Genomic DNA, 16487 nt, shown 5'->3' with positions numbered 1-16487 from the left:
GAACTCCAGCTATCCTGGAACTCCAGCTATCCTGGAACTCCAGCTATCCTGGAACTCCAGATATCCTGGAACTCCAGCTATCCTGGAACTCCAGCTATTCTGGAACTCCAGCTATCCTGGAACTTCAGCTATCCTGGAACTCCAGCTATCCTGGAACTTCAGCTATCCTGGAACTCCAGCTATCCTGGAACTTCAGCTATCCTGGAACTCCAGCTATCCTGGAACTTCAGCTATCCTGGAACTCCAGCTATCCTGGAACTTCAGCTATCCTGGAACTCCAGCTATCCTGGAACTTCAGCTATCCTGGAACTTCAGCTATCCTAGAACTCCAGCTATCCTGGAACTTCAGCTATCCTGGAACTCCAGCTATCCTGGAACTCCAGCTATCCTGGAACTCCAGCTATCCTGGAACTCCAGCTATCCTGGAACTCCAGCTATCCTGGAACTCCAGCTATCCTGGAACTCCAGCTATCCTGGAACTCCAGCTATCCTGGAACTCCAGCTATCCTGGAACTCCAGCTATCCTGGAACTCCAGCTATCCTGGAACTCCAGCTATCTTGGAACTTCAGCTAACTCCAGCTATTCTCTGGAACTTCATCTATCCTGGAACTCCAGCTATCCTGGAACTTCAGCTATCCTGGAACTTCAGCTATCCTGGAACTCCAGCTATCCTAGAACTTCAGCTATCCTGGAACTTCAGCTATCCTGGAACTCCAGCTATCCTGGAACTTCAGCTATCCTGGAACTCCAGCTATCCTGAAACTCCAGCTATCCTGGAACTCCAGCTATCCTGGAACTTCAGCTATCCTGGAACTTCAGCTATCCTGGAACTCCAGCTATCCTGGAACTTCAGCTATCCTGGAACTTCAGCTATCCTGGAACTTCAGCTATCCTAGAACTCCAGCTATCCTGGAACTCCAGCTATCCTGGAACTTCAGCTATCCTGGAACTCCAGCTATCCTAGAACTTCAGCTATCCTGGAACTTCAGCTATCCTGGAACTCCAGCTATCCTGGAACTTCAGCTATCCTGGAACTCCAGCTATCCTGGAACTCCAGCTATCCTGGAACTTCAGCTATCCTGGAACTCCAGCTATCCTGGAACTTCAGCTATCCTGGAACTCCAGCTATCCTGGAACTTCAGCTATCCTGGAACTTCAGCTATCCTGGAACTTCAGCTATCCTAGAACTCCAGCTATCCTGGAACTCCAGCTATCCTGGAACTTCAGCTATCCTGGAACTCCAGCTATCCTGGAACTCCAGCTATCCTGGAACTCCAGCTATTCTGGAACTCCAGCTATCCTGGAACTCCAGCTATCCTGGAACTCCAGCTATCCTGGAACTCCAGCTATCCTGGAACTCCAGCTATCCTGGAACTCCAGCTATCCTGGAACTCCAGCTATCCTGGAACTCCAGATATCCTATCCTATCCTGGAACTACAGCGATCCTGGAACTCCAGCTATCCTGGAACTTCAGCTATCCTGGAACTCCAGCTATCCTGGAACTTCAGCTATCCTGGAACTCCAGCTATCCTGGAACTTCAGCTATCCTGGAACTCCAGCTATCCTGGAACTTCAGCTATCCTGGAACTCCAGCTATCCTGGAACTTCAGCTATCCTGGAACTCCAGCTATCCTGGAACTTCAGCTATCCTGGAACTTCAGCTATCCTAGAACTCCAGCTATCCTGGAACTTCAGCTATCCTGGAACTCCAGCTATCCTGGAACTCCAGCTATCCTGGAACTCCAGCTATCCTGGAACTCCAGCTATCCTGGAACTCCAGCTATCCTGGAACTCCAGCTATCCTGGAACTCCAGCTATCGTAATAGAAAATCCCTCTGGTCTCCCGCAACTTCTGGAGTCATTAACTGAATGTTTGACGATATCCCCATCGCTCTACTGAAGTCTGTCAGTTCAGGCTGACACTACTGAAGTCTACCAGCTCAGGCTGACACTACTGAAGTCTCTCAGTTCAGGCTGACACTACTGAAGTCTACCAGCTCAGGCTGACACTACTGAAGTCTACCAGCTCAGGCTGACACTACTGAAGTCTCTCAGTTCAGGCTGACACTACTGAAGTCTCTCAGTTCAGGCTGACACTACTGAAGTCTCTCAGTTCAGGCTGACACTACTGAAGTCTCCCAGCTCATGCTGACACTACTGAAGTCTACCAGCTCAGGCTGACACTACTGAAGTCTACCAGCTCAGGCTGACACTACTGAAGTCTACCAGTTCAGGCTGACACTACTGAAGTCTACCAGCTCAGGCTAACACTACTGAAGTCTACCAGCTCAGGCTGACACTACTGAAGTCTACCAGCTCAGGCTGACACTACTGAAGTCTACCAGCTCAGGCTGACACTACTGAAGTCTACCAGCTCAGGCTGACACTACTGAAGTCTACCAGCTCAGACTGACACTCCTGAAGTCTACCAGCTCAGACTGACACTACTGAAGTCTACCAGCTCAGGCTGACACTACTGAAGTCTACCAGCTCAGGCTGACACTACTGAAGTCTACCAGCTCAGGCTGACGCTACTGAAGTCTACCAGCTCAGACTGACACTACTGAAGTCTACCAGCTCAGGCTGACACTACTGAAGTCTACCAGCTCAGGCTGACACTACTGAAGTCTACCAGCTCAGGCTGACGCTACTGAAGTCTACCAGCTCAGGCTGACACTACTGAAGTCTACCAGCTCAGGCTGACACTACTGAAGTCTACCAGCTCAGGCTGACACTACTGAAGTCTCCCAGCTCAGACTGACACTACTGAAGTCTTCCAGCTCAGGCTGACACTACTGAAGTCTACCAGCTCAGGCTGACACTACTGAAGTCTACCAGCTCAGACTGACTACTGAAGTCTACTCAGACTGACACTACTGAAGTCTACTAGCTCAGGCTGACACTACTGAAGTCTACCAGCTCAGACTGACACTACTGAAGTCTACCAGCTCAGACTGACACTACTGAATTCTACCAGCTCAGACTGACACTACTGAAGTCTACCAGCTCAGGCTGACACTACTGAAGTCTACCAGCTCAGACTGACACTACTGAAGTCTACCAGCTCAGGCTTGGAGACTTCTGTGTGATGGAATATGACAGGGAAACCATACCCCCGGCCGGGATTGAACCCGCGGTCATAGAGTCTCAAAACTCCAGACCGTCGCGTTAGCCACTAGACCAGCTAGCCACAAATAAGATTCATCCAACTAGGTATATTTCTACACCATAGGAAGGTTAGCACAGGCACCACTGTGACCACAAATGCAAGTTTTTACAGACGAATCTCCAGCTAGCGTGGCCGTGACGAACTCTAGCTCAAGTCCCTTCACTGCCGTCAACATGACTTAAGAAATCGTGTCATTACGATTTCTTAAATCATGACAGGGAAACACAACTGGTATTTCCACCCCTCATCTAACTATCACATAGAACAGAGTAGCAACACACTGCTGGTGTTTCTAGTGTTGCCAAAAAAATATATATACAAGTGACGTGAATTTTTTTTTGTCAAATATATTTTATAAGTTGAATTAAAAAAATACGGAATTACAAAATAATTATGATATACTTAGGTATATAAGTAGGTTATAAATGAGATAAAAGTTACACTTGACTTTTAATTACAGAGTTTTGGGGAAGAATTCCCCCAGATACTTTTTCGTGAATATGTAATTTAAAAGTTGAAGGATATAGAGCACTAGGGATGTAAGGTTGTAATAGGAAGGAGAAGCAACATGAGTTGTCATGGCTGCTATTTACCACAGGGGAAGTGGCTACTGCTGCTTACCACAGGGGAAGTGGCTACTGCTACTTACCACAGGGGAAGTGGCTACTGCTGCTTACCACAGGGGAAGTGGCTACTGCTGCTTTCCACAGGGGAAGTGGCTACTGCTGCTTACCACAGGGGAAGTGGCTACTGCTGCTTACCACAGGGGAAGTGGCTACTGCTACTTACCACAGGGGAAGTGGCTACTGCTGCTTACCACAGGGGAAGTGGCTACTGCTGCTTACCACAGGGGAAGTGGCTACTGCTACTTACCACAGGGGAAGTGGCTACTGCTGCTTACCACAGGGGAAGTGGCTACTGCTGCTTACCACAGGGGAAGTGGCTACTGCTGCTTTCCACAGGGGAAGTGGCTACTGCTGCTTTCCACAGGGGAAGTGGCTACTGCTGCTTTCCACAGGGGAAGTGGCTACTGCTGCTTACCACAGGGGAAGTGGCTACTGCTGCTTACCACAGGGGAAGTGGCTACTGCTGCTTACCACAGGGGAAGTGGCTCCTGCTGCTTACAACAGGGGAAGTGGCTACTGCTGCTTACCACAGGGGAAGTGGCTACTGCTGCTTACCACAGGGGAAGTGGCTACTGCTGCTTACCACAGGGGAAGTGGCTACTGCTGCTTACCACAGGGGAAGTGGCTACTGCTACTTTCCACAGGGGTAGTGGCTACTGCTACTTTCCACAGGGGAAGTGGCTACTGCTGCTTACCACAGGGGAAGTGGCTACTGCTGCTTTCCACAGGGGAAGTGGCTACTGCTACTTTCCACAGGGGAAGTGGCTACTGCTACGTACCACAGGGGAAGTGGCTACTGCTGCTTTCCACAGGGGAAGTGGCTACTGCTGCTTTCCACAGGGGAAGTGGCTACTGCTGCTTACCACAGGGGAAGTGGCTACTGCTACTTTCCACAGGGGTAGTGGCTACTGCTACTTTCCACAGGGGAAGTGGCTACTGCTGCTTACCACAGGGGAAGTGGCTACTGCTGCTTTCCACAGGGGAAGTGGCTACTGCTACTTTCCACAGGGGAAGTGGCTACTGCTGCTTTCCACAGGGGAAGTGGCTACTGCTGCTTTCCACAGGGGAAGTGGCTACTGCTGCTTTCCACAGGGGAAGTGGCTACTGCTACTTTCCACAGGGGTAGTGGCTACTGCTACTTTCCACAGGGGAAGTGGCTACTGCTGCTTTCCACAGGGGAAGTGGCTACTGCTACTTTCCACAGGGGAAGTGGCTACTGCTGCTTTCCACAGGGGAAGTGGCTACTGCTACTTACCACAGGGGAAGTGGCTACTGCTACTTACACAGGGGAAGTGGCTACTGCTGCTTTCCACAGGGGAAGTGGCTACTGCTACTTACCACAGGGGAAGTGGCTACTGCTGCTTTCCACAGGGGAAGTGGCTACTGCTACTTACCACAGGGGAAGTGGTTAATGCTACTGCTTCTATCTGTGAAGGCTACTGCATCTATCTGTGAAGGCTACTGCATCTATCTGTGAAGGCTACTGCATCTATCTGTGAAGGCTACTGCATCTATCTGTGAAGGCTACTGCATCTATCTGTGAAGGCTACTGCATCTATCTGTGAAGGCTACTGCATCTATCTGTGAAGGCTACTGCATCTATCTGTGAAGGCTACTGCATCTATCTGTGAAGGCTACTGCATCTATCTGTGAAGGCTACTGCATCTATCTGTGAAGGCTACTGCATCTATCTGTGAAGGCTACTGCATCTATCTGTGAAGGCTACTGCTTCTATCTGTGATGGGCTACTACCCCCTCTCCGTGAAGGCTACTGCCCCTGTCTGTGAGAGTTACTGCCTCTCTCTGTGAAGGGCTACTGCCCCTCTCTCTGTGAAGGCTACTGCTGCTATCTATGATGGGCTACTACCCCACTTTCTGTGAAGGCTACTGCCCCTGTCTGGGAAAGTTACTGCCTCTCTCTGTGAGGGGCTACTGCCCCTCTCTGTGCAGGCTACTGCTCCAATCTGTGAGGGCTACTGCCCCTATCTGTGAGGGCTACTGCCCTTCGTGTAAGTGCTACGGCACTTCCCCGTGACTAGGCTGAATGGTTAATGGGGGTTTAAAGCCTTTCTGCTGCACTATAATAATTAAGAACGATCGTAACATTTTTACCACCAGACAAGAATAATTTAATACCTAAAACAAGTATTAAAGAGAACTTTCCGTATATATATATATATATATATATATATATATATATATATATATATATATATATATATATATATATATATATATATATATATATATATATATATATATATATATATACATATATATATATATATATATATATATATATATATATATATATATATATATATATATATATATATATATATATATATATATATATATATATATATATATATACTGAGAGAAATACACATCTCAGTATATATACATCAACTAACGTGTTTGGGATTTCTGATGTTATTAGTTTTTTTTAATTATTATTATTATTATTATTACCTGCTACACCACTAGCACCACATACAACACTAGCACCACCTACAACACTAGTAGCACCTATAACCCCTAACTCCACCTACAGCAACCCCTAGCACCACCTACAACAACACTAGCACCACCTACAACCCTTAACACCACCTACAATAACCCCTAGCACCACCTACAACACTAGCACCACCTACAACACTAGTACCACCTATAACCCCTAACTCCACCTACAGCAACCCCTAGCACCATCTACAACAACACTAGCACCACCTACAACCCTTAACACCACCTACAATAACCCCTAGCACCACCTACAACACTAGCACCACCTACAACACTAGTACCACCTATAACCCCTAACTCCACGTTTAGCAACCCCTAGCACCATCTACAACAACACTAGCACCACCTACAACCCTTACCACCTACAATAACCCCTAGCACCACCTACAACACTAGCACCACCTACAACCCTTAACACCACCTACAATAACCCCTAGCACCACCTACAGCCATACACAGCATATAACGAAGAAATTACCATACCAAGAACGCATGCAAGGAGATGCGCCCAGTCGTGTTTACAACGTACAACGTACACAACATGTACGTTGTGCGTTTTGGCAGCATGACACATGTCCTTGCTGGGGGCGCCAGGTTCGTGACCCCAGAAATAGTTCGTGACCCCAGAAACGCTTCCTGACACATTATTATACACAGAGAAAGGAGGAATTTCTGTGTGTAATTAGAGAGAGAGTGCACAGTCTTGAAGGGACGGGGCACTCTCAGTTACCAGGACGAGCAAATGTTTGAGTACCCCCCAAAACATGTACTCGCCGAGGCATGTACTCACCGAGGCATGTACTCACCAAGGCATGTACTCACTAAGGCATGTACTCACCGAGGCATGTACTCACCAAGGCATGTACTCACCAAGGCATGTACTCACTAAGGCAAGTACTCACCAAGGCATGTACTCACTAAGGCATGTACTCATCAAGGTATGTACTCACTAAGGCATGTACTCACCAAGGCATGTACTCACCAAGGCATGTACTCACCAAGGCATGTACTCACCAAGGCATGTACTCACCAAGGCATGTACTCACTAAGGCATGTACTCACCAAGGTATGTACTCACCAAGGCATGCACTCACCAAGGCATGTACTCACTAAGGCATGTACTCACCAAGGCATGTACTCACCAAGTCATGTACTCACCAAGGCATATACTCACCAAGGTATGTACTCACCAAGGCATGTACTCACCAAGGCATGTACTCACTAAGGCATGTACTCACCAAGGCATGTACTCACTAAGGCATGTACTCACCAAGGCATGTACTCACTAAGGCATGTACTCACCAAGGCATGTACTCACTAAGGTATGTACTCACCAAGGCATGTACTCACCAAGCCATGTACTCACCAAGGCATGTACTCACCAAGGTATGTACTCACCAAGGCATGTACTCACCAAGCCATGTACTCACCAAGGCATGTACTCACCAAGGTATGTACTCACCAAGGTATGAACTCACTAAAGCATGTACTCACCAAGGCATGTACTCACCAACGCATGTACTCATTAAAGCAAGCAAAAAGATCACGGCAAACAGGTAATATCACGATATACAAAACAACCACTATGGAAAAAAGTAATGAACTTCCAAGCGCTTTCGTGATTTCTCACATTATCAAGGAACTGCAAAAATATGAGAACAACAAAAGGTTTATAAGTTAAATATCACCTCGAGGTCAATATCTGACATCTCACCCGTTCCTCTATGATCAAGCGGGTGAGATGGTCAAGGACTTGTCAAGCAGTGCTTAAGTTCTTCCCAAACCGTGTACTTACCAAGGCATGTACTCACCAGGCATGTATTGATCAAGGACTGTACTCACCAGGGCATGTATTCAAGGCATTTACTCACCAAAGCATGTACTCACCAGGCATGTATTGATCAAGGACTGTACTCACCAAGGCATGTATTCAAGGCATTTACTCACCAAGGCATGTACTCACCAGGCATGTATTCAAGGAATGTACTCATCAAGGCATGTATTCAAGGCATGTACTCACCAAGGCATGTATTCACCAAGGCATGTACTCACAAAGGTATGTACTCGCCAAGACATGTACTCACCAAGGCATATACTCACTAAGGCATGTATTTACCAAGACGTGTACTCACCAAGTTATATATACAAGGCATGTACTCACCAAGGCATGTATACAAGGCATGTACTCTCCAAGGCATGTACTCACCAAGGCATATACTCACCAAGACATGTACTCACCAAGACATGTACTCACCAAGGCATGTACTCACCAAGACATGTACTCACCAATTCATGTACTCACCAAGGCATGTACTCACCAAGACAACTACTCACCAAGACATGTACTCACCAAGACATGTACTCACCAAGACATGTACTCACAAAGGCATATACTCACCAAGGCATGTACTCACCAAGGCATGTACTCACCAAGGCATGTACTCACCAAGGCATATACTCACCAAGGCATGTGCCCACCAAGGCATGTACTCACCAAGACATGTACTCACCAAGGCATGTACTCATTAATTCATGTACTCAACAAGACATGTACTCATCAAGGCATATACTCACCAAGGCATATACTCACCAAGGCATGTACTCACCAATTCATGTACTCACCAAGACATGTACTCACCAAGGCATGTACTCACCAATTCATGTACTCACCAAGGCATGTACTCACCAAGACATGTACTCACCAAGGCATATACTCACCAAGGCATATACTCACCAAGGCATGTACTCACCAATTCATGTACTCACCAAGACATGTACTCACCAAGGCATGTACTCACCAATTCATGTACTCACCAAGGCATGTACTCACCAAGACATGTACTCACCAAGACATGTACTCACCAAGGCATGTACTCACCAAGACATGTACTCACCAATTCATGTACTCACCAAGGCATGTACTCACCAAGACATGCACTCACCAAGGCATATACTCACCAAGGCATATACTCACCAAGACATGTACTCATCAAGGCATGTACTCACCAATTCATGTACTCACCCAACCCCTCCAATAAAGAACAAACGACGTAATAATAATTATAATCACTGACAATATTGTTAATTAAAACACACGTCCAATAATTTTTTTTTCGTAATAGTTGATCTATACAAACAAAAAAAAAAACAATGTGGGTTTTTTAAAAAAAAACACGAAACGTTCAGAAAATGTAGCTTCGTCTAGAAACAATTATACATTTCGCCCACGTGGGAAATGAAAGAGAGCGTCACATATGAGTGAAATGTATAAGGCTGGCATTGTTGGCCAGTGACATGAGTGGCGTGGGTTGAGAGGCGCCTCAGAGTGCCTCTCACTGCCATCTATTGAGGAAAATGGAGACTAGGGCCACAAGACAAGTAGCCTGCCATTGTGAACGCCATTTCGAGCAGTATCGGGCTTTATTAAGACTTGATACTGGGCGAAACATCGGTGATATGAAGTTGTGACTTGTAACACAATGTAACCCGAACATAGAAGAACGGAAGTAATGACAACGTTTCGGACCGACTGTGACCATGAACCAAGTCGTAACACATTTCGCCCTTCTATGTTCGGATTATTTGTGTATCAGATTAAAATGTTATTCCCTCTGTACTTAAAGTATACTTCTGTATACATTTGTAACCATTGATATATATTTCTATATAGTTATGTATACTTTCTACAGGAGGAATACAAGTGGTATTATGTATATGGAATTGGTAAGACTGGTTAATTGATTTTCAAGTCTATCTACTACATGAGGGTCATTAAGATTGGTTGGTTGGTTAATGGAGTTTCAAGTCTATCTACTACACGAGAGTCATTAAGATTGGTTGGTTGGTTAATGGAGTTTCAAGTCTATCTACTACACGAGGGTCATTAAGATTGGTTGGTTGGTTAATGGGGTTTCAAGTCTATCTACTACACTAGGGTTGTTAAGACTGGTTGGTTGGTTAATGGAGTTTCAAATCTATCTACTACACTAGGGTTGTTAAGACTGGTTGGTTGGTTAATGGGGTTTCAAGTCTATCTACTACACTAGGGTCATTAAGATTGGTTGGTTGGTTAATGGAGTTTCAAGTCTATCTACTACACTAGGGTCATTGAGACTGGTTGGTTGGTTAATGGGGTTTCAAGTCTATCTACTACACTAGGGTCATTGAGATTGGTTGGTTGGTTAATGGGGTTTCAAGTCTATCTACTACACGAAGGTCATTGTCATTAAGGCTGGTTGGTTGGTTAATGGAGTTTCAAGTCTATCTACTACACTAGGGTCATTGAGACTGGTTGGTTGGTTAATGGGGTTTGAAGTCTATCTACTACACTAGGGTCATTAAGATTGGTTGGTTGGTTAATGGGGTTTCAAGTCTATCTACTACACGAGGGTCATTAAGGCTGGTTGGTTGGTTAATGGGGTTTCAAGTCTATCTACTACACTAGGGTCATTAAGGCTGGTTGGTTGGTTAATGGGGTTTCAAGTCTATCTACTACACGAGGGTCATTAAGGCTGGTTGGTTGGTTAATGGGGTTTCAAGTCTATCTACTACACTAGGGTCATTAAGGCTAGTTGGTTGGTTAATGGGGTTTCAAGTCTATCTACTACACGAGGGTCATTAAGTCAAGAATACTTTAATACTTATAATAGCAATTAAAGTGAACTTCTAGAGTACATACACTGCATACAGGGTATATACACCTCTCCATGTGTATATCCTGTATATACACACTTCCTGAATATATACACCTCTCGGTGTATATATCCTGTCTGTATTTTTTGTAAGTAAGAAATCAGCAACAGCAACATTACGTACGAGTACTGAAATCGCTGTAACATTTCGCTGCAACATTTCGCTGCAGCATTTCGCTGCAACATTTCGTTGCAACATTTCGCTGCAACATTTCGCTGCAACATTTCCCTGTAACATGCTGTCAGGTATTAAACTCTTCTCTCTAAACCAAAACAAAAGCTAGTTCAGCTTAGAAAAAAAAGACGAGGAATTTTAAACCTTAAGAATCGATGATGTGATTGGTACAACTTTGTTCTCGTGTGAACAAATGTAATATACTATTGTTCAGTTGTACCATGCCTTCAAGAGGGGAGGGAAGAGTATAGTGAGGGAGTTTGACATGGTGGGAAGGGTGAAAGGGAGGTAGGGAAGGGTGGAAGAGAGGTAGGGAAGGGTGGAAGAGAGGTAGAGAAGGGTGGAAGAGAGGTAGAGAAGGGTGGAAGAGAGGTAGAGAAGGGTGGAAGAGAGGTAGAGAAGGGTGGAAGAGAGGTAGAGAAGGGTGGAAGAGAGGTAGGGAAGGGTAGAAGAGAGGTAGGAGAGGACGGAAGAGAGGTAGAGAAGGGTGGAAGAGAGGTAGAGAAGGGTAGAAGAGAGGTAGGAGAGGATGGAAGAGAGGTAGAGAAGGGTGGAAGAGAGGTATTGAAGGATGAAAGAGAGGTAGAGAAGGGTAGAAGAGAGGTAGAGAAGGGTGGAAGAGAGGTAGGGAAGGGTGGAAGAGAGGTAGAGAAGGGTGGAAGAGAGGTAGAGAAGGGTGGAAGAGAGGTAGAGAAGGGTGGAAGAGAGGTAGAGAAGGGTGGAAGAGAGGTAGAGAAGGGTGGAAGAGAGGTAGAGAAGGGTGGAAGAGAGGTAGAGAAGGGTGGAAGAGAGGTAGAGAAGGGTGGAAGAGAAGTAGAGAAGGGTGGAAGAGAGGTAGAGAAGGGTGGAAGAGAGGCAGAGAAGGGTGGAAGAGAGGTAGAGAAGGGTGGAAGAGAGGTAGAGAAGGGTGGAAGAGAGATAGAGAAGGGTGGAAGAGAGGTAGAGAAGGGTGGAAGAGAGGTAGATAAGGGTGGAAGAGAGGTAGGGAAGGGTAGAAGAGAGGTAGGAGAGGACGGAAGAGAGGTAGAGAAGGGTGGAAGAGAGGTAGAGAAGGGTAGAAGAGAGGTAGGAGAGGATGGAAGAGAGGTAGAGAAGGGTGGAAGAGAGGTATTAAAGGATGAAAGAGAGGTAGAGAAGGGTAGAAGAGAGGTAGAGGAGGGTGGAAGAGAGGTAGAGAAGGATGGAAGAGAGGTAGAGAAGGGTAGAAGAGAGGTAGGAGAGGATGGAAGAGAGGTAGAGAAGGGTGGAAGAGAGGTATTGAAGGATGAAAGAGAGGTAGAGAAGGGTAGAAGAGAGGTAGGAGAGGGTGGAAGAGAGGTAGAGAAGGATGGAAGAGAGGTAGAGAAGGGTAGAAGAGAGGTAGAGGAGGGTGGAAGAGACGTAGGAAAGACTGGAAGATTGTCTTCTCACTAGGAACAATCACTGAACTAAAAAACACAGCATTTTCCTCCGGCATAAATGCCTGAGATATTTTCCCGTTCGTCGAAACTAGAGCCCTAAAAAAATAGTTGCAGAACCAGCTAGTTCTGCAACCTGCCGTTTTACAGTGAAAATATTCACTGTAAATTACCACTGCCATTTTACAGTGAAAACTGTCACTGTAAATTACCACTGTCATTCTACTGTCGTAAACTTCACTGTAGAACGACAGGCAAGTCAGATACACTGGCACGTTTCACTCAGCGTGAGGGCGAAACAGTCAATTTTTGCCCAAACCAAAATTCCTGCAGAATTTTGTCGTTAAATTCCTACAGAATTTTGTGGGTAAATTCTTATAGAATTTTGCTGTTAAATTCCTGCAGAATTTTGTGGTTAAATTCCCACAGAATTTTGCTGTTAAATTCCTACAGAATTTTGTGATTAAATTCCTACAGAATTCTGTTATTAAATTCCCACAGAATTTTGTGGTTAAATTCTGACAGAATTTTGTGGCCGCCATTAATCAGTGTAACGTCTCTTATCGTCTGGTTGAATTATCAACGAAAAATAATAATTGTGTTTTAAATAATTTCGTCCCGGGATATTATTAAGGCAAATGTTCCTTTTTTGATATTGTTAATATTTATTGTTTCTGTTTGTTTAATTTTCTAGTTTATTTTTATTGTTAAATGTATGTATGTATTATTATTATTGCTATTATTATTATTATTATTATTATTATTATTATTGTTATTATTATTATTATTATTATTATTATTATTATTATTATTATTATTATTATTATTATTATTATTATTGTTATTATTATTATTATTATTATTATTATTATTATTATTATTATTATTATTATTATTATTATTATTATTATTATTATTATTATTATTATTATTATATACTAAACTTTCGAAAAGATATATGGCCCATTATAAGCATTAATAATATACATACATACATACATACATACATACATACATACATACATACATGCATACATACATACATACATACATACATACATACAGACATACATACATACATACATGCATACATACATATATACATACATACAAACATACATACATACATGCATACATACATACATACACATATACACACATACATACATACATACATACATGCATACATACACATACATACAACCCATACCGGAGTATACCTCTCACAAACAATCCACAGCAGATTTATACACCCTCCTGATCAACCTATCGATTTCCATCCCTTCTCCAGGATGAGCCTATTATATCAGCCCCCTCTCCTCTATGTTTCATATATATATATATATATATATATATATATATATATATATATATATATATATATGTATATATATATATATTTATATATATATATATATATATATATATATATATATATATATATATATATATATATATATATATATATATATATATATCTATATATATATATATATATATATATATATATATATATATATATATTGGTATATATAACCACCCAGGGAGGTATATAAGTGAGTGTATAAAGCCTGTAATTGTTTTATATATATATATATATATATATTACTACTTATTACACTATATATATACATGTACAAGCATATATATCTGGGTATTCTTCTATATATATATATATATTCTTCCTCCGTGATATATGCCGGGAGCAAGGGGCTAGTAACCCCTTCTCCTGTATAAGAAAGAATATATATATATATATATATATATATATATATATATATATATATATATATATATATATATATATGTATATATATATATATATATTATATATATATATATATATATATATATATATATATATATATATATATATATATATATATATATATATATATATATATATATATATTTTAGAAGTATATACTTACATTTTTTCTTTTGAAACAGGAAGTCTCCCTCGGTAGCTGCGTTATACAGAAAATTCAGGAAGAGGAACACACACAAATTCCTCTTGTTGTGTAACTCTTCACCCATTTTCTTCCCTATTTCACTTGCTCATAGAGATCACGGGGAGAGAAATATCAAACAGCAGCTTGGGCCCTTTATCCTCTCAGGGGGAACGTCTTGATTAAGGGGAAGATTTTGACACTTCGAAAATATAACCACTGAATAAATATTTTGGCCTCATCCCCACTGGTGAAAATTTAATGGGGATTTTTAGATTAATTATGAGCAGGCAATAAATGCTTTGGATTTCTGTTTCAGTGTTTCACTTATTTTTTTACACATTATAAATAAAAATCATATTTTTTTCCATTAAATTTATGTCGTCAGAAACACCCATTATTTTCGAATAATGGATAATGGAAAATACTGATAATTTTCTTTAAGAGAGTAAGTTAAAATTTGCATATACTGGAGCTCCACACGAGGAAACTTTTAATAAACAGAAAGTTCTACGATATTTTCGAACTTTTTTTAATAGGCCTGTGTTTTATATCTTAGTTATTGTGATTATAGTTTCTTATGGTGTGTTATAGCTTAAATTTCCTATATATTTGTTCTATTTTTTATGTTATGCACAAATAACAGTCTGCCTTCGATGATGTTCGTCAGGATTATAAAAAAAGGCAATCAGTTTTGCTTCACTTTATGTATAGGCCTAACTTTATGTATAGGCCTACTCCAGATCACTGGCCTATAATTACTGCATTCACTAACCTGTCATATTTTCCCTTACTCATTTCCAAACGTGATAAAGTTGACAGATACACAAGTCATCTCATTACACAACTTGTCTGAACTCACTTCAAGATCTCTTAGACAGTTGACAGCACTTAAAAGAGAGATTATCAGAAACACTTCAAGATTAAGTGGCAAGTGTTACTTTCACTTGTATCTCTTAGTATCTTTATTCACCTGCGGGTAAAACTGCGAGATAAAGAGACAGGATCTTGCAGACACACACACATCTTCCTTGTTGAAAAAAACACGATTTTTCAAGATCAGATACACACGACCTGTGATATTCACCGTCGCCACTAGAATGATCAACATTGTACAGCGCCAGTTTCTTAATAGTGACTGTAAAACCCCAGTTTATGGCGGTAATTTCCTCCATTCAACGAGGGGGGGGGGGGCAGTTGTGTATCCAGTCGTTTTTAAGAAAGCAATTTTCCCACTAATTACACCTCTGGTGCTGATATGTTGTTCTCTGACAACCGCCATCCAATGAAAAAACCTGCATGATTTTACTCTAACATGCGATGCTTTCCAGGGAGGTTATCACATGTCACAACCAGGATGCTGTCAGTCCACCCATAAGACCACAAATACCTGTTTTCTCACTAGACATGACGATCTGATCGCAGAATATATATGTATATCGCTGAGGGCGATCAATCATAATACATCGCTTCCTTTCCTTCTCGCTTTCTTTCGTTATTGATTCTGTTACGCACCTCACACCTTTAATAATTTTTAAATATTATTTTTAGACAAAAACCCACTTTTCATCTCGTAATATACGAGTTATACTCAGCATCCACAGAAGGAAATTAATTCTATATTCATTTTCTGGCTTTAAATTGGGATTTCCTGGGTTCCGAAGCACATTTCCTTAACAGTGAAATCAATTTAGTGAAGCTACAGTGATGGAGAACTACAGTATCAAGGCTCTGTAGCTTGAAGTTGATGTTGTAGCCGGTGGGTCCAGAGCTACGTGGGTGAACGCGAAGCGACCCTCTCACTCCGCCAGCACAAGAGCTACTGAACATACTCCCCCCGCCTTTCACCACCTACACCACCACCTGCACCACCTTACACCCATTCCTTATTCCTTATTGTACATGGGCTGCGAAGGACTGGTTAACTGGATAATTGAAGCAGGTGAGCTCATGAG

The 16487-nt window shown here is 42.5% G+C and overlaps 1 protein-coding gene across 2 annotated transcripts in view; it reads right to left on the bottom strand.

Annotated features, from left to right (window-relative positions):
• LOC128703047 (protein turtle homolog B-like) overlaps window positions 1-16335 on the bottom strand; it is a 119203-nt gene extending 102868 nt beyond the window's left edge. For both annotated transcript variants that reach the window (XM_070103586.1, XM_070103587.1), the window contains exon 1: window positions 14515-16335. In XM_070103586.1, coding sequence (XP_069959687.1) covers window positions 14515-14620 — 106 coding nt within the window. In that variant the 5' untranslated portion in view covers window positions 14621-16335. The remainder of the gene's footprint in view (window positions 1-14514) is intronic.
• Between the last annotated feature and the right edge of the window lie 152 nt (window positions 16336-16487).

Source organism: Cherax quadricarinatus, chromosome 86 (assembly GCF_038502225.1).
Source record: "Cherax quadricarinatus isolate ZL_2023a chromosome 86, ASM3850222v1, whole genome shotgun sequence".
Lineage (NCBI taxonomy): Eukaryota > Metazoa > Arthropoda > Malacostraca > Decapoda > Parastacidae > Cherax > Cherax quadricarinatus.
The sequence above is the reverse complement of the archived record's forward strand: the minus strand, read 5'-3'. Positions and strand labels throughout refer to the sequence as shown.